The following is a 24,923-nucleotide window of genomic DNA, read 5'->3' on the forward strand; positions in this document are numbered from 1 at the left end:
TCTACTGCTCGTACTGTCTCTCTACTGCTCGTACTGTCTCTCTACTGCTCGTACTGTCTCTCTACTGCTCGTACTCTCTCTGTTCTTACTGTTTATCTACTGTCTCTCTACTCTTATTACTGTCTCTCTACTGTCTCTCTACTGTTATTACTGTCTCTCTACTGTCTCTACTGTTATTACTGTCTCTCTACTGTCTCTCTACTCTTATTACTGTCTCTACTGCTCGTACTGTCTCTCTGTTCTTACTGTCTATCTACTGTCTCTCTACTCTTATTACTGTCTCTCTACTGTCTCTCTACTGTCTCTACTGTTCTTACTGTCTCTCTACTGTCTCTCTACTCTTATTACTGTCTCTCTGTCTCTCTACTGTTATTACTGTCTCTCTACTGTTATTACTGTCTCTCTACTGTCTCTCTACTGTTATTACTGTCTCTCTACTGTCTCTACTGTTATTACTGTCTCTCTACTGCTCTTACTGTCTCTCTACTGTTATTAAATCAAAATGTATTTGTCACATACACATGGTTAGCAGATGTTAATGCGAGTGTAGCGAAATGCGCAAAATGACTGTCTCTCGACTGTCTCTCCTGTCTCTACTGTCTCTACTGTGTGAACTGAGTTTCCGGAGTCAGGGTCTGTCATTATGTGTGCGTCCTCAATGGCTCCCTATTCCATATATAGTGCACTACTATTGGCCTGAGCCCTATGGGCCCTGGTGTAAAGTAGTGCACTATATAGTGAATAGGGTGCCATAGGGCCCTGGTCAAAAGTAGTGCACTATATAGGGAACAGGGTACCATTTGAACCCCACTGTATCTAGTCTGACCTCAGCGGTCCTTCACTTCCTCTCTGGAAGAGGTCCTTCTCAAAAAACCCTGGAAATACATGGAATTAATGCCAAAATATAAAACGTGCAGCTTCAGGAGAATGGCTGTAGCTCCACCACACCACTCATTAGGGTCTAAGTGTTTCCATGTATTGGTGTGTGACTGTATATGAACTATGGTGATGAGCTGGATGAATCCTGTCCCCTGAGCCATCTAGGCCAATATCAGAGCCAGGTCAGGAAACCTCATCTAGCCGTGTCCCAAATGGCACACACACTATTGGCCCTGGTTAAAAGTAAAGCACTATATAGTGAATAGGGTGCCATAGGGCTCTGGTCAAAAGTAGTGCACTATATAGTGAATAGGTTTGCCATAGGGCCCTGGTCAAAAGTAGTGCACTATATAGAGAATAGGGTGCCATAGGGCCCTGGTCAAAAGTAGTGCACTATATAGTGAATAGGGTGCCATAGGGCTCTGGTCAAAAGTAGTGCACTATATAGTGAATAGGTTTGCCATAGGGCCCTGGTCAAAAGTAGTGCACTATATAGAGAATAGGGTGCCATAGGGCCCTGGTCAAAAGTAGTGCACTATATAGTGAATAGGGTGCCATCTGACATTAGGGACTCAGACTATGTCTCAACTGAGCAGTTCCCATAGACCTCGCCTTGTCTCCAGTCAGTCCTCTGTCTCCAGTCAGTCCTCTGTCTCCAGTCAGTCCTCTGTCTCCAGTCAGTCCTCTGTCTCCAGTCAGTCCTCTGTCTCCAGTCAGTCAGTCCTCTGTCTCCAGTCGGTCAGTCCTCTGTCTCCAGTCGGTCAGTCCTCTGTCTCCAGTCGGTCAGTCCTCTGTCTCCAGTCGGTCAGCCCTCTGTCTCCAGTCAGCCCTCTGTCTCCAGTCAGCCCTCTGTCTCCAGTCAGCCCTCTGTCTCCAGTCAGCCCTCTGTCTCCAGTCAGCCCTCTGTCTCCAGTCAGCCCTCTGTCTCCAGTCAGCCCTCTGTCTCCAGTCAGCCCTCTGTCTCCAGTCAGTCCTCTGTCTCCAGTCAGCCCTCTGTCTCCAGTCGGTCCGCCCTCTGTCTCCAGTCGGTCCGTTCTCTGTCTCCAGTCAGTCCTCTGTCTCCAGTCAGTCGGTCAGTCCTCTGTCTCCAGTCAGCCCTCTGTCTCCAGTCGGTCCGTCCTCTGTCTCCAGTCGGTCCGTCCTCTGTCTCCAGTCGGTCCGTCCTCTGTCTCCAGTCGGCCAGTCCTCTGTCTCCAGTCAGTCGGCCAGTCCTCTGTCTCCAGTCAGCCCTCTGTCTCCAGTCGGTCCGTCCTCTGTCTCCAGTCGGCCCTCTGTCTCCAGTCAGCCCTCTGTCTCCAGTCAGCCCTCTGTCTCCAGTCAGCCCTCTGTCTCCAGTCAGCCCTCTGTCTCCAGTCAGCCCTCTGTCTCCAGTCAGCCCTCTGTCTCCAGTCAGCCCTCTGTCTCCAGTCAGCCCTCTGTCTCCAGTCAGCCCTCTGTCTCCAGTCAGCCAGCCCTCTGTCTCCAGTCAGTCAGCCCTCTGTCTCCAGTCGGTCCGTCCTCTGTCTCCAGTCGGTCCGTCCTCTGTCTCCAGTCGGTCCGTCCTCTGTCTCCAGTCGGTCCGTCCTCTGTCTCCAGTCGGTCCGTCCTCTGTCTCCAGTCGGTCCGTCCTCTGTCTCCAGTCGGTCCGCCCTCTGTCTCCAGTCGGTCCGTCCTCTGTCTCCAGTCGGTCCGTCCTCTGTCTCCAGTCGGTCCGTCCTCTGTCTCCAGTCGGTCCGTCCTCTGTCTCCAGTCGGTCCGTCCTCTGTCTCCAGTCGGTCGGTCCGCCCTCTGTCTCCAGTCGGTCGGTCCGCCCTCTGTCTCCAGTCGGTCGGTCCGCCCTCTGTCTCCAGTCGGTCGGTCCGTCCTCTGTCTCCAGTCGGTCGGCCAGTCCTCTGTCTCCAGTCAGTCGGCCAGTCCTCTGTCTCCAGTCAGTCGGCCAGTCCTCTGTCTCCAGTCAGTCCTCTGTCTCCAGTCAGTCCTCTGTCTCCAGTCAGTCCTCTGTCTCCAGTCAGTCCTCTGTCTCCAGTCAGTCCTCTGTCTCCAGTCAGTCCTCTGTCTCCAGTCAGTCCTCTGTCTCCAGTCAGTCGGCCAGTCCTCTGTCTCCAGTCAGTCGGCCAGTCCTCTGTCTCCAGTCAGTCCTCTGTCTCCAGTCAGTCCTCTGTCTCCAGTCAGTCCTCTGTCTCCAGTCAGTCCTCTGTCTCCAGTCAGTCCTCTGTCTCCAGTCAGTCCTCTGTCTCCAGTCAGTCAGTCTGTCCTTTGTCTCCAGTCAGTCAGTCTGTCCTCTGTCTCCAGTCAGTCCTCTGTCTCCAGTCAGTCAGTCAGTCCTCTGTCTCCAGTCAGTCCCGGTGGTACAGCCTCCCGGGAGATAGTGGCAGGGGTGTAAACAACATATAATAATTTAGCTCAGTCCTCCTGTCTGACAGCTCAGTCCTCCTGTCTGACAGCTCAGTCCTCCTGTCTGACAGCTCAGTCCTCCTGTCTGACAGCTCAGTCCTCCTGTCTGACAGCTCAGTCCTCCTGTCTGACAGCTCAGTCCTCCTGTCTGACAGCTCAGTCCTCCTGTCTGACAGCTCAGTCCTCCTGTCTGACAGCTCAGTTCTCCTGTCTGACAGCTCAGTCCTCCTGTCTGACAGCTCAGTCCTCCTGTCTGACAGCTCAGTCCTCCTGTCTGACAGCTCAGTCCTCCTGTCTGACAGCTCAGTCCTCCTGTCTGACAGCTCAGTCCTCCTGTCTGACAGCTCAGTCCTCCTGTCTGACAGCTCAGTCCTCCTGTCTGACAGCTCAGTCCTCCTGTCTGACAGCTCAGTCCTCCTGTCTGTCAGCTCAGTCCTCCTGTCTGTCAGCTCAGTCCTCCTGTCTGTCAGCTCAGTCCTCCTGTCTGTCAGCTCAGTCCTCCTGTCTGTCAGCTCAGTCCTCCTGTCTGTCAGTCCTCCTGTCTGTCAGCTCTCCTCCTGTCTGTCAGCTCAGTCCTCCTGTCTGTCAGCTCAGTCCTCCTGTCTGTCAGCTCAGTCCTCCTGTCTGTCAGCTCAGTCCTCCTGTCTGTCAGCTCAGTCCTCCTGTCTGTCAGCTCAGTCCTCCTGTCTGTCTGTCAGTCCTCCTGTCTGTCAGCTCAGTCCTCCTGTCTGTCAGCTCAGTCCTCCTGTCTGTCAGCTCAGTCCTCCTGTCTGTCAGCTCAGTCCTCCTGTCTGTCAGCTCAGTCCTCCTGTCTGACAGCTCAGTCCTCCTGTCTGTCAGCTCAGTCCTCCTGTCTGTCAGCTCAGTCCTCCTGTCTGACAGCTCAGTCCTCCTGTCTGTCAGCTCAGTCCTCCTGTCTGACAGCTCAGTCCTCCTGTCTGACAGCTCAGTCCTCCTGTCTGACAGCTCAGTCCTCCTGTCTGACAGCTCAGTCCTCCTGTCTGACAGCTCAGTCCTCCTGTCTGTCAAAGTTTGTACCTCAAACGTTTTTTCTTCAGTTTTGTATTGTGAACACTAACATGCCTTTCCTTTTCTCTTCCCGTTTCCAGGGCGACCTCCAACAACAAAGTGTGTGATATGGTCGTTCTGGAGCTGAGCTATATCAACTCTAACCTGCAGCTGCTCATGGAACAACTGGAGGGACTCAACAGCTCCGTGGAGGTCTACCAGAACAGCCAGTGAGTAAACGACTCCCCTTTAAACCTTCTCCCCTTTAAACGACTCCCCTTTAAACGACTCCCCTTTAAACCTGCTCCCCTTTAAACCTGCTCCCCTTTAAACGACTCCCCTTTAAACCTACTCCCGTTTAAACCTGCTCCCCTTTAAACCTGCTCCCCTTTAAACCTGCTCCCCTTTAAACCTGCTCCCCTTTAAACCTGCTCCCCTTTAAACCTGCTCCCCTTTAAACCGGCTCCCCTTTAAGCGGCTCCCCTTTAAGCGGCTCCCCTTTAAGCGGCTCCCCTTTAAGCGGCTCCCCTTTAAGCGGCTCCCCTTTAAGCGGCTCCCCTTTAAACGGCTCCCCTTTAAACGGCTCCCCTTTAAACAGCAGCCTTTCTACTCTTTTACCCCCAACCAGCCTACCTGTCATGCTACGGCGCCCCTTTAAACAGCACCCTAAATAAAACACCAGCAACCAAAACACACTACAGTCAACTGGGCCTTTAAATAAAACACCAGCAACCTAAACACACTACAGTCAACTGGGCCTTTAAATAAAACACCAGCAACCTAAACACACTACAGTCAACTGGGCCTTTAAATAAAACACTGTGAACCTAAACACACTACAGTCAACTGGGCCTTTAAATAAAACACTGTGAACCTAAACACACTACAGTCAACTGGGCCTTTAAATAAAACACTGTGAACCTAAACACACTACAGTCAACTGGGCCTTTAAATAAAACACTGAACCTAAACACACTACTGTCAACTGGGCCTTTAAATAAAACACTGTGAACCTAAACACACTACAGTCAACTGGGCCTTTAAATAAAACACTGAACCTAAACACACTACAGTCAACTGGGCCTTTAAATTAAACACTGAACCTAAACACACTACAGTCAACTGGGCCTTTAAATAAAACACTGAACCTAAACACACTACAGTCAACTGGGCCTTTAAATAAAACACTGTGAACCTAAACACACTACAGTCAACTGGGCCTTTAAATAAAACACTGTGAACCTAAACACACTACAGTCAACTGGGCCTTTAAATAAAACACTGAACCTAAACACACTACAGTCAACTGGGCCTTTAAATAAAACACCAGCAACCTAAACACACTACAGTCAACTGGGCCTTTAAATAAAACACCAGCAACCTAAACACACTACAGTCAACTGGGCCTTTAAATAAAACACCAGCAACCTAAACACACTACAGTCAACTGGGCCTTTAAATAAAACACTGAACCTAAACACACTACAGTCAACTGGGCCTTTAAATAAAACACTGTGAACCTAAATGTGCACATGTCTGTGGAATGCGGAGGGCTTTGATTAGTCTGACGGGCACCACAGCAGCTCCGAGGCTTCACATCAAAACAAAGAGCTGGTGAGAGAGAGAGAGAGCGCAACAGAGCGAGGAAAAGAAACCGGCCTGTCTGGTTGAGAACAGAACCAAAGATTATGGATGAGGAACCAGTGAGCTCCCAAGTGTTCCACCCACTCATCTGTCTGATGAGGAAGTTAGCGTCTTCAGTCAGCAGCTCACAGTTGAGATGTTTTTGTTTTCGTGTGTCTCACCATCTAGATGGGTACAGCTTGTATACACCATTGCAAATGCTCCACGTTCAACCAAGTTATTGCTGGAAATAGCCCTTTTTCAACGCTCGCAGAATATAACAACTGACCCAACATTGAACTTAGTTGGTGCTTCCTGCTTTAGTTTTTGCTTGTAAGCAGGAATCAGGAGGACAGAATTGTGGTCCGATTTGCCAAATGGAGGCTTTGTACGTGTCTCTCTCTGTGTGGATTAAAGGTGGTCTAGTGTTGGGGGGTTTTCCCCTCTGGTTGCACATTTAACATGCTGGTAGAAATTGGGTCAAATGGATTTGTTTCCCTGCATTAAAGTCCCCGGCCACTAGGGGAGCAGCCTCTGGATGAGCTTTTCCTGCTTGCTTATTGCCTTATTCAGCTCATTGAGTGCAGTTTATTCCCAGCATCGGTTTGTGGTAGTAAATGGACAGCTATGAAAAAAAAAAAAATATATATATATATATATATAAATAGTGTAGTCTACAGCTTATCATGAGATACTCTACCTCAGGTGAGCAAAAACTCGAGACTTCCTTTAATATTAGATTTCGTGCACCAGCTGTTCTTTACAAATAGACACAGATCGCCACCCCTTGTCTTACCGGAGGCGGCTGTTCTGTCTTACCGGAGGCGGCTGTTCTGTCTTACCGGAGGCGGCTGTTCTGTCTTACCGGAGGCGGCTGTTCTGTCTTACCGGAGGCGGCTGTTCTGTCTTACCGGAGGCGGCTGTTCTGTCTTACCGGAGGCGGCTGTTCTGTCTTACCGGAGGCGGCTGTTCTGTCTTACCGGAGGCGGCTGTTCTGTCTTACCGGAGGCGGCTGTTCTGTCTTGCCGATGCAGGGAAAACCCCGCCAGCTTGATGTTATCCCTGTTGTCGTTCAGCCGCGGCTCGGTGAAACATCAAATATTACCGTTTTTAATGTCCCGTTGGTAGGATATTCGTGATCGGGTGTTTACTGGTTAACACTACAGGTCCTCGATGTGAGGATATATTGGTGTTTACTGGTTACCACTACAGGTCCACAATGTGAGGATATATTGGTGTTTACTGGTTAACACTACAGGTCCTCGATGTGAGGATATATTGGTGTTTACTGGTTAAAACTACAGGTCCACGATGTGAGGATATATTGGTGTTTACTCTGGGTTGTAATGTATTGTGGGTCAGTGTTAACGTGAGTAAGGTGGACCCAGGTACCTCTGGGTGTTTACTCTGGGTTGTAGTGTATTGTGGGTCAGTGTTAACGTGAGTAAGGTGGGCCCAGGTACCTCTGGGTGTTTACTCTGGGTTGTAGTGTATTGTGGGGCAGTGTTGGCGTGAGTAAGGTGGACCCAGGTACCTCTGGGTATTTACTCTGGGTTGTAGTGTATTGTGGGGCAGTGTTGGCGTGAGTAAGGTGGACCCAGGTACCTCTGGGTGTTTACTCTGGGTTGTATTGTATTGTGGGGCAGTGTTGGCTTGAGTAAGGTGGACCCAGGTACCCCTGGGTGTTTACTCTGGGTTGTATTGTATTGTGGGGCAGTGTTAACGTGAGTAAGGTGGACCCAGGTACCCCTGGGTGTTTACTCTGGGTTGTAGTGTATTGTGGGTTAGTGTTGGCGTGAGTAAGGTGGACCCAGGTACCTCTGGGTATTTACTCTGGGTTGTAGTGTATTGTGGGGCAGTGTTGGCGTGAGTAAGGTGGACCCAGGTACCCCTGGGTGTTTACTCTGGGTTGTATTGTATTGTGGGGCAGTGTTGGCTTGAGTAAGGTGGACCCAGGTACCCCTGGGTGTTTACTCTGGGTTGTATTGTATTGTGGGGCAGTGTTAACGTGAGTAAGGTGGACCCAGGTACCCCTGGGTGTTTACTCTGGGTTGTAGTGTATTGTGGGTTAGTGTTGGCGTGAGTAAGGTGGACCCAGGTACCTCTGGGTATTTACTCTGGGTTGTAGTGTATTGTGTGGCAGTGTTGGCGTGAGTAAGGTGGACCCAGGTACCCCTGGGTGTTTACTCTGGGTTGTATTGTATTGTGGGGCAGTGTTGGCGTGTCTGTAGGCAAAGAGAGACTGTTGTCAAAGGGTGTTAACTCTGGCCTGCAATCTGAAGAGCAAATGTAAACTTTCTCCCACTTTAAAATGTTAATTTAGTTATGTATTGATGTCAATGGCAGACTAAGTGAAAATGTGACTTAAATGGAAGTTCGGATTCACTTAATTTGTGATATCAACTCTGAGCCTCACAGCCAACCTGTCTGTTACATCACCTCAACAATATGTCTGTTAATGTGTGTAAAACTCTGAGCCTCACTGTTCACCACTAACATCACTGTATAACAGTTAAATATCACATGTCAACGATATCTCCTTTCCTGTTTCCAGAGAGACCTCCAGCATCCCTCTCATCCCGCTGGGTCTGAAGGAGACTAAAGAGATGGACTTCTCTGTGTCATTCAAGGTAGTACAGACCTCCGTTTCACTACTTCACTACCTGTACATTTCAGGTTCTCTTATCCAGACCGACATGCGTTCAGTCAGGTTCTCTTATCCAGACCGACAGTCAGGTTCTCTTATCCAGACCGACAGTCAGGTTCTCTTATCCAGACCGACAGTCAGGTTCTCTTATCCAGACCGACAGTCAGGTTCTCTTATCCAGACCGACAGTCAGGTTCTCTTATCCAGACCGACAGTCAGGTTCTCTTATCCAGACCGACAGTCAGGTTCTCTTATCCAGACCGACAGTCAGGTTCTCTTATCCAGACCGACAGTCAGGTTCTCTTATCCAGACCGACAGTCAGGTTCTCTTATCCAGACCGACAGTCAGGTTCTCTTATCCAGACCGACATGCATTCAGGTTCTCCTAGTAGATTCAAGTTTAACCCCGTGATGTTTTGACCCTCAGAAAACAGCTTTATTATTGTCAACTAGGTCACAGCTCTGTCAACCAGGAAATGACAACCGCACACTTAGCCTACCGGTGGTGGGGAATACCATGATGTCACCACACTTAGCCTACCGGTGGTGGGGAATACCATGATGTCACCACACTTAGCCTATCGGTGGTGGGGAATACCGTGATGTCACCACACTTAGCCTATCGGTGGTGGGGAATACCATGATGTCACCACACTTAGCCTACCGGTGGTGGGGAATACCGTGATGTCACCACACTTAGCCTATCGGTGGTGGGGAATACCGTGATGTCACCACACTTAGCCTATCGGTGGTGGGGAATACCGTGATGTCACCACACTTAGCCTATCGGTGGTGGGGAATACCATGATGTCACCACACTTAGCCTATCGGTGGTGGGGAATACCATGATGTCACCACACTTAGCCTATCGGTGGTGGGGAATACCATGATGTCACCACACTTAGCCTATCGGTGGTGGGGAATACCGTGATGTCACCACACTTAGCCTATCGGTGGTGGGGAATACGTGATGTCACCACACTTAGCCTATCGGTGGTGGGGAATACCGTGATGTCACCACACTTAGCCTATCGGTGGTGGGGAATACCGTGATGTCACCACACTTAGCCTATCGGTGGTGGGGAATACCGTGATGTCACCACACTTAGCCTATCGGTGGTGGGGAATACCGTGATGTCACCACACTTAGCCTACCGGTGGTGGGGAATACCATGATGTCACCACACTTAGCCTACCGGTGGTGGGGAATACCATGATGTCACCACACTTAGCCTACCGGTGGTGGGGAATAATAATAATAAATAATATATGCCATTTAGCAGACGCTTTTATCCAAAGCGACTTACAGTCATGTGTGCATACATTCTACGTATGGGTGGTCCCGGGGATCGAACTCACTACCCTAGCGTTACAAGCGCCATGCTCTACCAACTGAGCTACAGGACCACTGTGATGTCACCACACTTAGCCTATCGGTGGTGGGGAATACCGTGATGTCACCTTTATACCGCTGTGAGGTGCAGATAAGGACTTGACAGTATCTAGACTTAGGCTACGTCCCAAATGGGACCCCATTCCCCAGATTGACCAGAGCCCTCGTGGGCCTCCCTTGTGGGGCCTCCCTTGTGGGGCCTCCTTGTGGTTCCTCCCTTGTGGGGCCTCCCTTGTGGTTCCTCCTTGTGGTTCCTCCCTTGTGGGGCCTCCCTTGTGGGCCTCCCTTGTGGGTCTTGGTCAAACATAGTGCACTAGGGAATAGGGTGCCATTTGAGACATGCCTTCCTGTATCTGTCTGTTAAGTGGGTCCTACTTCTAGCCTGTAATCAACTAGCTTTAATGACCAGGTGTCAGTGACTTCCTGTATCTGTCTGTTAAGTGGGTCCTACTTCTAGCCTGTAATCAACTAGCTTTAATGACCAGGTGTCAGTGACTTCCTGTATCTGTCTGTTAAGTGGGTCCTACTTCTAGCCTGTAGTCAACTAGCTTTAATGACCAGGTGTCAGTGACTTACTGTCTGGCTGCTAGTCAGGAGTCACAACACTGATCGTCACGCGGCTAGAGAGACACTGATGCTGGGTTCGGCTCAGGTTGGGTTGGGTCTGGGGAGAGGTGAGGTGAGGTCAGGTTTGGTTGGGTCTGGGGAGAGGTCAGGTTTGGTTGGGTCTGGGGAGAGGTCAGGTTTGGTTGGGTCTTGGTTCAGCTCAGGTTTGGTGGGGTCTAGGAGGGGTGAGGTTTGGTGGGGTCTGGGAGGGGTGAGGTTTGGTGGGGTCTGGGAGGGGTGAGGTTTGGTGGGGTCTGGGAGGGGTGAGGTTTGGTTGGGTATGGGGAGGGGTGAGGTTTGGTTGGGTCTGGGGAGGGGTGAGGTTTGGTTGGGTCTGGGGAGGGGTGAGGTTTGGTTGGGTCTGGGGAGGGGTGAGGTTTGGTTGGGTCTGGGGAGGGGTGAGGTTTGGTTGGGTCTGGGGAGGGGTGAGGTTTGGTTGGGTCTGGGGAGGGGTGAGGTTTGGTTGGGTCTGGGGAGGGGTGAGGTTTGGTTGGGTCTGGGGAGGGGTCGGGTTTGGTTGGGTCTGGGAAGGGGTTGGGTCTGGGAGAGGTTAGGTTTGGTTGGGTCTGGGAGAGGTTTGGTTGGGTCTGGGAGGGGTGAGGTTTGGTTGGGTCTGGGGAGGGGTGAGTTTTGGTTGGGTCTGGGGAGGGGTCGGGTTTGGTTGGGTCTGGGAAGGGGTTGGGTCTGGGAGAGGTTAGGTTTGGTTGGGTCTGGGAGAGGTTAGGTTTGGTTGGGTCTGGGAGAGGTTAGGTGTGGTTGGGTCTGGGAAGGGGTTGGGTCTGGGAGAGGTTAGGTTTGGTTGGGTCTGGGAGAGGTTAGGTTTGGTTGGGTCTGGGAGAGGTTAGGTTTGGTTGGGTCTGGGAGAGGTTAGGTTTGGTTGGGTCTGGGAGAGGTTAGGTTTGGTTGGGTCTGGGAGGGGTTAGGTTTGGTTGGGTCTGGGGAGAGGTCAGGTTTGGTTGGGTCTGGGGAGAGGTCAGGTTTGGTTGGGTCTGGGGAGAGGTCAGGTTTGGTTGGGTCTGGGGAGAGGTCAGGTTTGGTTGGGTCTGGGGAGAGGTGAGGTTTGGTTGGGTCTGGGGAGGGGTGAGGTTTGGTTGGGTCTGGGGAGAGGTCAGGTTTGGTTGGGTCTGGGGAGAGGTGAGGTTTGGTTGGGTCTGGGGAGGGGTGAGGTTTGGTTGGGTCTGGGGAGAGGTCAGGTTTGGTTGGGTCTGGGAAGGGGTTGGGTCTGGGAGAGGTTAGGTTTGGTTGGGTCTGGGGAGAGGTTAGGTTTGGTTGGGTCTGGGGAGAGGTTAGGTTTGGTTGGGTCTGGGGAGAGGTTAGGTTTGGTTGGGTCTGGGGAGAGGTTAGGTTTGGTTGGGTCTGGGAGAGGTTAGGTTTGGTTGGGTCTGGGAGAGGTTAGGTTTGGTTGGGTCTGGGAGGGGTGAGGTTTGGTTAGGTCTGGGAGAGGTTAGGTTTGGTTGGGTCTTGGGAGTGGTCAGGTTTGGTTGGGTGTTGGGAGAGGTCAGGTACACATGTTTAAGCACCCTGGACTGGTGTTTTGATAGGCTGTTGGTGCTATAACACAGTGGGTGGTGTTTTGATGGGTCGGTGACTCTATAGAACAGTGGATGGTGTTTTGATGGGTCGGTGGCTCTATAACACAGTGGGTGGTGTTTTGATGGGTCGGTGGCTCTATAGGACAGTGGGTGGTGTTTTGATGGGTCGGTGACTATAGGACAGTGGATGGTGTTTTGATGGGTCGGTGGCTCTATAACACAGTGGGTGGTATTTTGATGGGTCGGTGGCTCTATAACACAGTGGGTGGTGTTTTGATGGGTCGGTGGCTCTATAGGACAGTGGATGGTGTTTTGATGGGTCGGTGACTATAGGACAGTGGATGGTGTTTTGATGGGTCGGTGGCTCTATAACACAGTGGGTGGTGTTTTGATGGGTCGGTGGCTCTATAACACAGTGGATGGTGTTTTGATGGGTCGGTGGCTCTATAACACAGTGGATGGTGTTTTGATGGGTCGGTGACTCTATAGGACAGTGGGTGGTGTTTTGATGGGTCGGTGGCTCTATAGGACAGTGGATGGTGTTTTGATGGGTCGGTGACTATAACACAGTGGATGGTGTTTTGATGGGTCGGTGGCTCTATAGGACAGTGGATGGTGTTTTGATGGGTCGGTGGCTCTATAGGACAGTGGATGGTGTTTTGATGGGTCGGTGACTATAACACAGTGGATGGTGTTTTGATGGGTCGGTGGCTCTATAGGACAGTGGATGGTGTTTTGATGGGTCGGTGGCTCTATAGGACAGTGGATGGTGTTTTGATGGGTCGGTGGCTCTATAGGACAGTGGATGGTGTTTTGATGGGTCGGTGGCTCTATAGGACAGTGGGTGGTGTTTTGATGGGTCGGGGACTCTATAGGACAGTGGGTGGTGTTTTGATGGGTCGGTGACTATAACACAGTGGGTGGTGTTTTGATGGGTCTGACTATAACACAGGTGGCTCTATAGGACAGTGGATGGTGTTTTGATGGGTCGGTGGCTCTATAGGACAGTGGGTGGTGTTTTGATGGGTCGGGGACTCTATAGGACAGTGGGTGGTGTTTTGATGGGTCGGTGACTATAACACAGTGGGTGGTGTTTTGATGGGTCGGTGACTATAACACAGTGGGTGGTGTTTTGATGGGTCGGGACTCTATAGGACAGTGGGTGGTGTTTTGATGGGTCGGTGACTATAACACAGTGGATGGTATTTTGATGGGTCGGTGGCTCTATAGGACAGTGGATGGTGTTTTGATGGGTCGGGACTCTATAGGACAGTGGGTGGTGTTTTGATGGGTCGGTGGCTCTATAGGACAGTGGGTGGTGTTTTGATGGGTCGGTGGCTCTATAACACAGTGGGTGGTGTTTTGATGGGTCGGTGGCTCTATAACACAGTGGGTGGTGTTTTGATGGGTCGGTGGCTCTATAGGACAGTGGATGGTGTTTTGATGGGTCGGTGACTATAGGACAGTGGATGGTGTTTTGATGGGTCGGTGGCTCTATAACACAGTGGGTGGTGTTTTGATGGGTCGGTGGCTCTATAACACAGTGGATGGTGTTTTGATGGGTCGGTGGCTCTATAACACAGTGGATGGTGTTTTGATGGGTCGGTGACTCTATAGGACAGTGGGTGGTGTTTTGATGGGTCGGTGGCTCTATAGGACAGTGGATGGTGTTTTGATGGGTCGGTGACTATAACACAGTGGATGGTGTTTTGATGGGTCGGTGGCTCTATAGGACAGTGGATGGTGTTTTGATGGGTCGGTGGCTCTATAGGACAGTGGATGGTGTTTTGATGGGTCGGTGACTCTATAGGACAGTGGGTGGTGTTTTGATGGGTCGGTGGCTCTATAGGACAGTGGATGGTGTTTTGATGGGTCGGTGGCTCTATAGGACAGTGGATGGTGTTTTGATGGGTCGGTGGCTCTATAGGACAGTGGGTGGTGTTTTGATGGGTCGGTGGCTCTATAGGACAGTGGATGGTGTTTTGATGGGTCGGTGGCTCTATAGGACAGTGGGTGGTGTTTTGATGGGTCGGGACTCTATAGGACAGTGGGTGGTGTTTTGATGGGTCGGTGGCTCTATAGGACAGTTGATGGTGTTTTGATGGGTCGGTGGCTCTATAGGACAGTGGATGGTGTTTTGATGGGTCGGGACTCTATAGGACAGTGGGTGGTGTTTTGATGGGTCGGTGACTATAACACAGTGGGTGGTGTTTTGATGGGTCGGTGGCTCTATAGGACAGTGGGTGGTGTTTTGATGGGTCGGTGGCTTTATAGGACAGTGGGTGGTGTTTTGATGGGTCGGTGACTATAACACAGTGGGTGGTGTTTTGATGGGTCGGTGGCTCTATAGGACAGTGGATGGTGTTTTGATGGGTCGGTGACTATAGGACAGTGGATGGTGTTTTGATGGGTCGGTGGCTCTATAGGACAGTGGATGGTGTTTTGATGGGTCGGTGACTATAGGACAGTGGATGGTGTTTTGATGGGTCGGTGGCTCTATAGGACAGTGGATGGTGTTTTGATCGGTCGGTGACTATAACACAGTGGATGGTGTTTTGATGGGTCGGTGACTCTATAGGACAGTGGATGGTGTTTTGATGGGTCGGTGGCTCTATAACACAGTGGGTGGTGTTTTGATGGGTCGGTGACTCTATAGGACAGTGGATGGTGTTTTGATGGGTCGGTGACTATAACACAGTGGATGGTGTTTTGATGGGTCGGTGGCTCTATAGGACAGTGGATGGTGTTTTGATGGGTCGGTGGCTCTATAGGACAGTGGGTGGTGTTTTGATGGGTCGGTGACTATAACACAGTGGGTGGTGTTTTGATGGGTCGGTGGCTCTATAGGACAGTGGATGGTGTTTTGATGGGTCGGTGACTATAGGACAGTGGATGGTGTTTTGATGGGTCGGTGGCTCTATAGGACAGTGGATGGTGTTTTGATGGGTCGGTGACTATAGGACAGTGGATGGTGTTTTGATGGGTCGGTGGCTCTATAACACAGTGGGTGGTGTTTTGATGGGTCGGTGGCTCTATAACACAGTGGATGGTGTTTTGATGGGTCGGTGGCTCTATAACACAGTGGATGGTGTTTTGATGGGTCGGTGACTCTATAGGACAGTGGGTGGTGTTTTGATGGGTCGGTGGCTCTATAGGACAGTGGATGGTGTTTTGATGGGTCGGTGACTATAACACAGTGGATGGTGTTTTGATGGGTCGGTGGCTCTATAGGACAGTGGATGGTGTTTTGATGGGTCGGTGGCTCTATAGGACAGTGGATGGTGTTTTGATGGGTCGGTGACTCTATAGGACAGTGGGTGGTGTTTTGATGGGTCGGTGGCTCTATAGGACAGTGGATGGTGTTTTGATGGGTCGGTGGCTCTATAGGACAGTGGATGGTGTTTTGATGGGTCGGTGGCTCTATAGGACAGTGGATGGTGTTTTGATGGGTCGGTGGCTCTATAGGACAGTGGGTGGTGTTTTGATGGGTCGGTGGCTCTATAGGACAGTGGATGGTGTTTTGATGGGTCGGTGGCTCTATAGGACAGTGGGTGGTGTTTTGATGGGTCGGGGACTCTATAGGACAGTGGGTGGTGTTTTGATGGGTCGGTGACTATAACACAGTGGGTGGTGTTTTGATGGGTCGGTGACTATAACACAGTGGGTGGTGTTTTGATGGGTCGGGACTCTATAGGACAGTGGGTGGTGTTTTGATGGGTCGGTGACTAACACAGTGGGTGGTGTTTTGATGGGTCGGTGACTATAACACAGTGGGTGGTGTTTTGATGGGTCGGGACTCTATAGGACAGTGGGTGGTGTTTTGATGGGTCGGTGGCTCTATAGGACAGTGGGTGGTGTTTTGATGGGTCGGTGACTATAACACAGTGGGTGGTGTTTTGATGGGTCGGTGACTATAACACAGTGGGTGGTGTTTTGATGGGTCGGTGGCTCTATAGGACAGTGGATGGTGTTTTGATGGGTCGGTGACTATAGGACAGTGGATGGTGTTTTGATGGGTCGGTGGCTCTATAGGACAGTGGATGGTGTTTTGATGGGTCAGTGGCTCTATAACACAGTGGGTGGTGTTTTGATGGGTCGGTGGCTCTATAGGACAGTGGATGGTGTTTTGATGGATCGGGGACTCTATAGGACAGTGGATGGTGTTTTGATGGGTCGGTGACTATAACACAGTGGATGGTGTTTTGATGGGTCGGTGGCTCTATAGGACAGTGGATGGTGTTTTGATGGGTCGGTGGCTCTATAGGACAGTGGATGGTGTTTTGATGGGTCGGTGACTCTATAGGACAGTGGATGGTGTTTTGATGGGTCGGTGACTTTATAGGACAGTGGATGGTGTTTTGATGGGTCGGTGACTAGGACAGTGGATGGTGTTTTGATGGGTCGGTGGCTCTATAACACAGTGGGTGGTGTTTTGATGGGTCGATGGCTCTATAACACAGTGGGTGGTGTTTTGATGGGTCGATGGCTCTATAACACAGTGGATTGTGTTTTGATGGTCTCCTCTCTGTTCTGGTGTGTTGACGATGGTCTCTGTTCTGGTGTGTTGACGATGGTCTCCTCTCTGTTCTGGTGTGTTGACGATGGTCTCCTCTCTGTTCTGGTGTGTTGACGATGGTCTCCTCTCTGTTCTGGTGTGTTGACGATGGTCTCCTCTCTGTTCTGGTGTGTTGACGATGGTCTCCTCTCTGTTCTGGTGTGTTGACGATGGTCTCCTCTCTGTTCTGGTGTGTTGACGATGGTCTCCTCTCTGTTCTGGTGTGTTTCTCCAGGACTTCATCCTGGAGCATTACAGTGAAGATGGCTCCAGCTTCGAGGAGGAGATCGCCGACCTGATGGACCTGAGACAGGTACTTTCACCATCGGTCTCATAGAACTCTACGTTGTCAGAGTGAAACTGGGTTCTCTATGGAATCGCCCACCACACAGAGAACGGTCCTGTTGTATTCTGACCCTCTTTCCCCACCGTACCCCACAGGCCTGTCGTACCCCCAGTCGCAATGACGCCGGCATCGAGACCCTGGCCAAGTACTTCAGCCACATACCTCTACTGGAGAGCCGCTTCTTTACCGCCACCCGCCAGATGGGCATCTTCTTTACTTGGTACGTTCCGCCTCACTGTCTCCAATGCCCCGTCAATCATGGTCTGACCCAGCCCAGGGGTCCAGGTATCTATAGTATCTCCACCTGACTGTCTCCAATGCCCCGTCAATCATGGTCTGACCCAGCCCAGGGGTCCAGGTATCTATAGTATCTCGACCTCACTGTCTCCAATGCCCCGTCAATCATGGTCTGACCCAGCCCAGGGGACCAGGTATCTATAGTATCTCCACCTCACTGTCTCCAATGCACTTTTTGCCAGTCCTGTCTGGTCCAGCGACAGTGGGTTTGTGCCCATAGGCAACGTTGTTGCTGGTGAGGACCTGCCTTACAACAGGCCTACAAGCCCTCAGTCCAGCCTCTCTCAGCATATTGTGGACAGTCTGACTACTGATGGAGGGCCTTTCTCCAGGGGTCAACATGTCTGTCTCTCCAGGGGTCAACATGGTGTTATGATACCACTAGTGACCTCTCTGTCTGTCTCTCCAGGGGTCAACATGTCTGTCTCTCCAGGGGTCAACATGGTGTTATGGTTCCACTAGTGACCTCTCTCTCTGTCTCTCCAGGGGTCAACATGTCTGTCTCTCCAGGGGCCAACATGGTGTTATGGTTCCACTAGTGACCTCTCTCTCTGTCTCTCCAGGGGTCAACATGTCTGTCTCTCCATGGGTCAACATGGTATTATGGTTCCACTAGTGACCTCTCTGTCTGTCTCTCCAGGGGTCAACATGTCTGTCTCTCCAGGGGTCAACATGTCTGTCTCTCCAGGGGTCAACATGTCTGTCTCTCCAGGGGTCAACATGTCTGTCTCTCCAGGGGTCAACATGGTGTTATGGTTCCACTAGTGACCTCTCGGTCTCTCTCCCAGGTATGACTCGTTCACAGGTGTTCCAGTGTGCCAGCAGAACGTGTCTCTGGAGAAGGCCAGTATTCTGTTCAACATCGGCGCCCTCTACACCCAGATCGGCACGCGCTGCAACCGCCAGACGGGCTCCGGCCTCCAGGATGCCATCACAGCCTTCCAGAAAGCTGCAGGTGAGGAGACACTAGAACCACAGTCGGCTGTGTCCCACGTGACACCTTATTCCCTCTATGTAGGGAATAGGGTCCTGGTTATAGGGAATAGGGCCCTCGTTAAGAGTAGTGCACTATGTAGGGAATAGGGTCCTGGTTATAGGGAATAGGGCCCTCGTTAAGAGTAGTGCACTATGTAGGGAATAGGGTCCTGGTTATAGGGAATAGGGCCCTCGTTAAGAGTAGTGTACTATGTAGGGAATAGGGTCCTGGTTATAGGGAATAGGGCCCTCGTTAAGAGTAGTGCACTATGTAGGGAATAAGGCCCTCGTTAAGATTAGTGCACTATGTAGGGAATAGGGTCCTGGTTATAGGGAATAGGGCCCTCGTTAAGAGTAGTTCACTATGTAGGGAATAGGGTCCTGGTTATAGGGAATAGGGCCCTCGTTAAGAGTAGTGTACTATGTAGGGAATAGGGTCCTGGTTATAGGGAATAGGGCCCTTGTTAAGAGTAGTGCACTATGTAGGGAATAGGGTCCTGGTTATAGGGAATAGGGCCCTCGTTAAGAGTAGTGCACTATGTAGGGAATAAGGCCCTCGTTAAGATTAGTGCACTATGTAGGGAATAGGGTCCTGGTTATAGGGAATAGGGCCCTCGTTAAGAGTAGTTCACTATGTAGGGAATAGGGTCCTGGTTATAGGGAATAGGGCCCTCGTTAAGAGTAGTGTACTATGTAGGGAATAGGGTCCTGGTTATAGGGAATAGGGCCCTTGTTAAGAGTAGTGCACTATGTAGGGAATAGGGTCCTGGTTATAGGGAATAGGGCCCTCGTTAAGAGTAGTGTACTATGTAGGGAATATGGCCCTGGTTAAGAGTAGTGCACTATGTAGGGAATAAGGTGCCATTTTGGACAACACCAGTGGCCATTATGACACAGCTAGTCTCTAGTCATTGCCGGTAACACTGGTGGAATATACAGTACACTCAGAGTTGGATTACAAGAGGTTTAGAAGATTTGACTTCGTTTATACATTTTGTAAGTTTGTAGGTCCCTTATCCCACAGTTGGTGCCGTGACCAGTTCTCTCCTTGTGTAATCTTTGTTTAACGATAGAAAAACGGCCAGTTGAAAATTTAATTTCATAGTTTTCAAACGTCATGTCAGGAAAAACTCTATGGACAGGCTACTGGTAAAGATGAACCATATAACTGTCAATCAATCAACCAACCAATCAAATGTATTTATATAGCCCTTCTTACATCAGCTGATAGCTCAAAGTGCTGTACAGAAACCCAGCCTAAAACCCCAAACAGCAAGCAATGCAGGTGTTGAAGCACGGTGGCTAGGGAAAAACTCCCTAGAAAGGCCAGAACCTAGGAAGAAACCTAGAGAGGAACCAGACTCTGAGGGGTGGCCAGTCCTCTTCTGGCTTCTCTAGTTTCCCATGCATCATGTCCCACAGTACAGTACTGCCCCTCGACAGTCAACCCAAACTAGGACAGTACTGCCCCTCGACAGTCAACCAAACTAGGACAGTACTGCCCCTCGGCAGTCGACCCAAACTAGGACAGTACTGCCCCTCGACAGTCAACCAAACTAGGACAGTACCGCCCCTCGACAGTCAACCAAACTAGGACAGTACCGCCCCTCGACAGTCAACCAAACTAGGACAGTACTGCCCCTCGACAGTCAACCAAACTAGGACAGTACTGCCCCTCGACAGTCAACCAAACTAGGACAGTACTGCCCCTCGACAGTCAACCAAACTAGGACAGTACCGCCCCTCGACAGTCAACCAAACTAGGACAGTACCGCCCCTCGGCAGTCGACCCAAACTAGGACAGTACTGCCCCTCGACAGTCAACCAAACTAGGACAGTACTGCCCTCGACAGTCAACCCAAACTAGGACAGTACTGCCTCTCGGCCTAATGTCGAACGTTAGAAACTGTGAGTACTTGTGGTACCGGTACCATTCTCATGTTAAATTCAGTTTTTATGAATGCGGTTTTGATAATTGTGAGAACTGGCGCATGCTTGTTTTGGAGCATATATTGTATCCGGTAGCAACGTTTAGAAATTAGTCCTCCACCACCTGAAGGAGACGTACACCCCCAGCTATGTCATGAGTCCCTCCATACTCACCTCCCCTACTCTCTCTGTCTCCCCCCTGTAGGAGTCCTCCACCACCTGAAGGAGACGTTCACCCCAGCTATGTCACGAGTCCCTCCATACTCACCACCCCTACTCTCTCTGTCTCCCCCCCCCTGTAGGAGTCCTCCACCACCTGAAGGAGACGTACATCCCCAGCTATGTCATGAGTCCCTCCATGCTCACCACCCCTACTCTCTCTGTCTCCCCCCCCCCTGTAGGAGTCCTCCACCACCTGAAGGAGACGTTTACCCCCAGCTATGTCACGAGTCCCTCCATACTCACCACCCCTACTCTCTCTGTGCCCCCCCCCTGTAGGAGTCCTCCACCACCTAAAGGAGACGTTCACCCACACCCCCAGCTATGACATGAGTCCCTCCATGCTCAGCATGCTCATCAAGATGATGCTGGCCCAAGCTCAGGAGTGTCTGTTTGAGAAGATCGCTCTGTCTGGCATCCGCAATGAGTTCTTCTCTCTCCTCAAGATGGCCCACGAGGCTGCCAAGGTACATGTACAATACGCTGAGTCCTTTCCCACAGTCTACAGGCTGCCAAGGTACATGTACAATACACTGAGTCCTTTCCCACAGTCTGCCAAGGTACATGTACAATACACTGAGTCCATCTGCTTTACTCTAACGGGGTTAATCTGAGAGAGTTTCACCTCAACTCTAAACGCTTTGACCTAATGGGGTTAATCTGAGAGAGTTTCACCTCAACACTAAACGCTTTGACCTAATGGGGTTAATCTGAGAGAGTTTCACCTCAACGCTAAACGCTTTGACCTAATGGGGTTAATCTGAGAGAGTTTCACCTCAACACTAAACGCTTTGACCTAATGGGGTTAATCTGAGAGAGTTTCACCTCAACGCTTTGACCTAATGGGGTTAATCTGAGAGTTTCACCTCAACACTAAACGCTTTGACCTAATGGGGTTAATCTGAGAGAGTTTCACCTCAACGCTTTGATCTAATGGGGTTAATCTGAGAGTTTCAACTCAACGCTAAACGCTTTGACCTAATGGGGTTAATCTGAGAGAGTTTCACCTCAACACTAAACGCTTTGATCTAATGGGGTTAATCTGAGAGTTTCACCTCAACGCTAAACGCTTTGACCTAATGGGGTTAATCTGAGAGAGTTTCACCTCAACACTAAACGCTTTGACCTAACGGGGTTAATCTGAGAGAGTTTCACCTCAACGCTTTGACCTAATGGGGTTAATCTGAGAGAGTGTCACCTCAACACTAAAAGGGGTTCCATTATCACACTGTCATATCCCGTTGAGGTGTGTCTGTCTAAAGAGCAGTGGGACCCCATTCCCTATTTAGTGCCCTAAGCCTCGGGTCTAAAGTAGTGCACTATATAGAGAATAGGGTGCCATAGGGCTCTGGTCTAAAGTAGTGCACTATATAGGGAATAGGGTGCCATAGGGCTCTGGTCTAAAGTAGTGCACTATATAGGGAATAGGGTGCCATAGGGCTCTGGTCTAAAGTAGTGCACATCTCTGTCCTCTCGGGTAGGATGTGTTCTCTAATAGAACATCTCTGTCCTCTCGGGTAGGATGTGTACTCTAACAGAACATCTCTGTCCTCTCAGGTAGGATGTGTTCTCTAACAGAACATCTCTGTCCTCTCAGGTAGGATGTGTACTCTAACAGAACATCTCTGTCCTCTCAGGTAGGATGTGTACTCTAACAGAACATCTCTGTCCTCTCAGGTAGGATGTGTTCTCTAATAGAACGTCTCTGTCCTCTCAGGTAGGATGTGTTCTCTAACAGAACGTCCCTGTCCTCTCGGGTAGGATGTGTTCTCTAATAGAACATCTCTGTCCTCTCAGGTAGGAGGTGTACTCTAACAGAACGTCCCTGTCCTCTCGGGTAGGATGTGTTCTCTAACAGAACATCTCTGTCCTCTCAGGTAGGAGGTGTACTCTAACAGAACATCTCTGTCCTCTCAGGTAGGATGTGTACTCTAACAGAACGTCTCTGTGTCCCCGTCTCAGGTAGGATGTGTTCTCTAACAGAACGTCTCTGTGTCCCCGTCTCAGGTAGGAGACACCTATGACCAGGTTCACCAGTCTATGAGCCAGACTCCCATCAAGGACAACGTCCCGTTCTTCTGGTCGACCATGGCTCAGGTCAAGACCCACCACTACCGTTCACTGGCACACTACTTCCTGGCTACTGCGCTATTGGACCACCAGCGTAAGTCAAAGCAGCCGTTAGCCAATCATATCCCTTCCATGCGCGATCCAGAGGGAGAGAGGGAGATGTGTAAGTGGCTGTTAGTTACTAGATGAGTTTCCTGGAACAGACTGGTTCTGTTAGTTCCTAGATGAGTTTCCTGGACCTTACAGGAACAGACTGGTTCTGTTAGTTTCTAGATGAGTTTCCTGGACCTTACGGGAACAGACTTGTTCATTCACCTCTTTCTCAGAGTACTGAGACCTTTAGTTTAATAAAGAGGACAGAGAGACAGAACAGCCCAGAGTACTGAGACCTTTAGTTTAATAAAGAGGACAGAACAGCCCAGAGTACTGAGACCTTTAGTTTAATAAAGAGGACAGAGAGACAGAACAGCCCAGAGTACTGAGACCTTTAGTTTAATAAAGAGGACAGAACAGCCCAGAGTACTGAGACCTTTAGTTTAATAAAGAGGACAGTACAGCCCAGAGTACTGAGACCTTTAGTTTAATAAAGAGGACAGAGAGACAGAACAGCCCAGAGTACTGAGACCTTTAGTTTAATAAAGAGGACAGTACAGCCCAGAGTACTGAGACCTTTAGTTTAATAAAGAGGACAGAGAGACAGAACAGCCCAGAGTACTGAGACCTTTAGTTTAATAAAGAGGACAGAACAGCCCAGAGTACTGAGACCTTTAGTTTAATAAAGAGGACAGAACAGCCCAGAGTACTGAGACCTTTAGTTTAATAAAGAGGACAGTACAGCCCAGAGTACTGAGACCTTTAGTTTAATAAAGAGGACAGAGAGACAGAACAGCCCAGAGTACTGAGACCTTTAGTTTAATAAAGAGGACAGAGAGACAGAACAGCCCAGAGTACTGAGACCTTTAGTTTAATAAAGAGGACAGAACAGCCCAGAGTACTGAGACCTACTGGGCTGGTCTGTCCTCTGCCAACACTGTCTCACAGTCCCAGGCTGGATCTGTGTTTCCATGTCCTAATCCCTGTCTCATGTCTCTGTGTTGCCATGTCCTAATCCCTGTCTCATGTCTCTGTGTTGCCATGTCCTAATCCCTGTCTCATGTCTCTGTGTTGCCATGTCCCTAATCCCTGTCTCTGTGTTGCCATGTCCTAATCCCTGTCTCCTGTCTCTGTGTTTTCCAGTGAGTCCCAGTGATGACGAGGACCAACAGGAGAAGGCTCTGTCCCAGGCGTATGATGCCATGCCAGATGGCCTCTCCCCGCTCGACATCCTCAGGAAGAGAGAGGAGAGACAACGCATCGGTAATGCTCCAAACCCAATACCGTGTTTACACAGGTCCTTTATGTGGGTTACGTCTAGATACAGTCATTATATAGTCCCTGACTGTCTGGACTCTACACCCTGACTGTCATTTATATAGTCCCTGACTGTCATTTATATAGTCCCTGACTGTAATTTATATAGTCCCTTACTGTCTGGACTCTACACCCTGACTGTCATTTATATAGTCCCTGACTGTCTGGACTCTACACCCTGACTGTCATTTATATAGTCCCTGACTGTCTGGACTCTACACCCTGACTGTCATTTATATAGTCCCTGACTGTCATTTATATAGTCCCTGACTGTCTAGACTCTACACCCTGACTGTCATTGATATAGTCCCTGACTGTCATTTATATAGTCCCTGACTGTCTGGACTCTACACCCTGACTGTCATTTATATAGTCCCTGACTGTCTGGACTCTACACCCTGACTGTCATTTATATAGTCCCTGACTGTCTGGACTCTACACCCTAACTGTCATTTATATAGTCCCTGACTGTCTGGACTCTACACCCTGACTGTCATTTATATAGTCCCTGACTGTCTGGACTCTACACCCTGACTGTCATTTATATAGTCCCTGACTGTCTGGACTCTACACACTGTCATTTATATAGTCCCTGACTGTCTGGACTCTACACCCTGACTGTCATTGATATAGTCCCTGACTGTCTGGACTCTATACACTGACTGTCATTGATATAGTCCCTGACTGTCTGGACTCTATACACTGACTGTCATTGATATAGTCCCTGACTGTCTGGACTCTATACACTGACTGTCATTGATATAGTCCCTGACTGTCATTGATATAGTCCCTGACTGTCTGGACTCTACACACTGACTGTCATTTATATAGTCCCTGACTGTCATTTATATAGTCCCTGACTGTCTGGACTCTACATACTGACTGTCATTTATATAGTCCCTGACTGTCATTTATATAGTCCCTGACTGTCTGGACTCTACATACTGACTGTCAAATCCCTGACTGTCATTTATATAGTCCCTGACTGTCTGGACTCTACACCCTGTTAGTACCTGGTACTCCCTGTATATAGCCATGTTATTACCTGGTACTCCCTGTAT

General features: G+C 50.0%; 1 protein-coding gene across 1 annotated transcript in view; it reads left to right on the top strand.

Moving 5' to 3' along the window:
* The window catches only part of LOC124021160 (rhophilin-2-like), a 99,300-nt gene that overhangs the window by 45,092 nt on the left and 29,285 nt on the right, over window positions 1–24,923 (top strand). Inside the window, exons 3-10 of the mRNA XM_046336512.1 lie at window positions 4,362–4,490; window positions 8,438–8,513; window positions 16,852–16,929; window positions 17,058–17,182; window positions 18,048–18,214; window positions 20,662–20,849; window positions 22,390–22,546; window positions 23,689–23,808. Coding sequence (XP_046192468.1) covers window positions 4,362–4,490; window positions 8,438–8,513; window positions 16,852–16,929; window positions 17,058–17,182; window positions 18,048–18,214; window positions 20,662–20,849; window positions 22,390–22,546; window positions 23,689–23,808 — 1,040 coding nt within the window. The remainder of the gene's footprint in view (window positions 1–4,361; window positions 4,491–8,437; window positions 8,514–16,851; window positions 16,930–17,057; window positions 17,183–18,047; window positions 18,215–20,661; window positions 20,850–22,389; window positions 22,547–23,688; window positions 23,809–24,923) is intronic.

The sequence above is a fragment of the Oncorhynchus gorbuscha genome, unplaced genomic scaffold, assembly GCF_021184085.1.
Source record: "Oncorhynchus gorbuscha isolate QuinsamMale2020 ecotype Even-year unplaced genomic scaffold, OgorEven_v1.0 Un_scaffold_1066, whole genome shotgun sequence".
NCBI classification, from domain to species: Eukaryota; Metazoa; Chordata; class Actinopteri; order Salmoniformes; family Salmonidae; genus Oncorhynchus; species Oncorhynchus gorbuscha.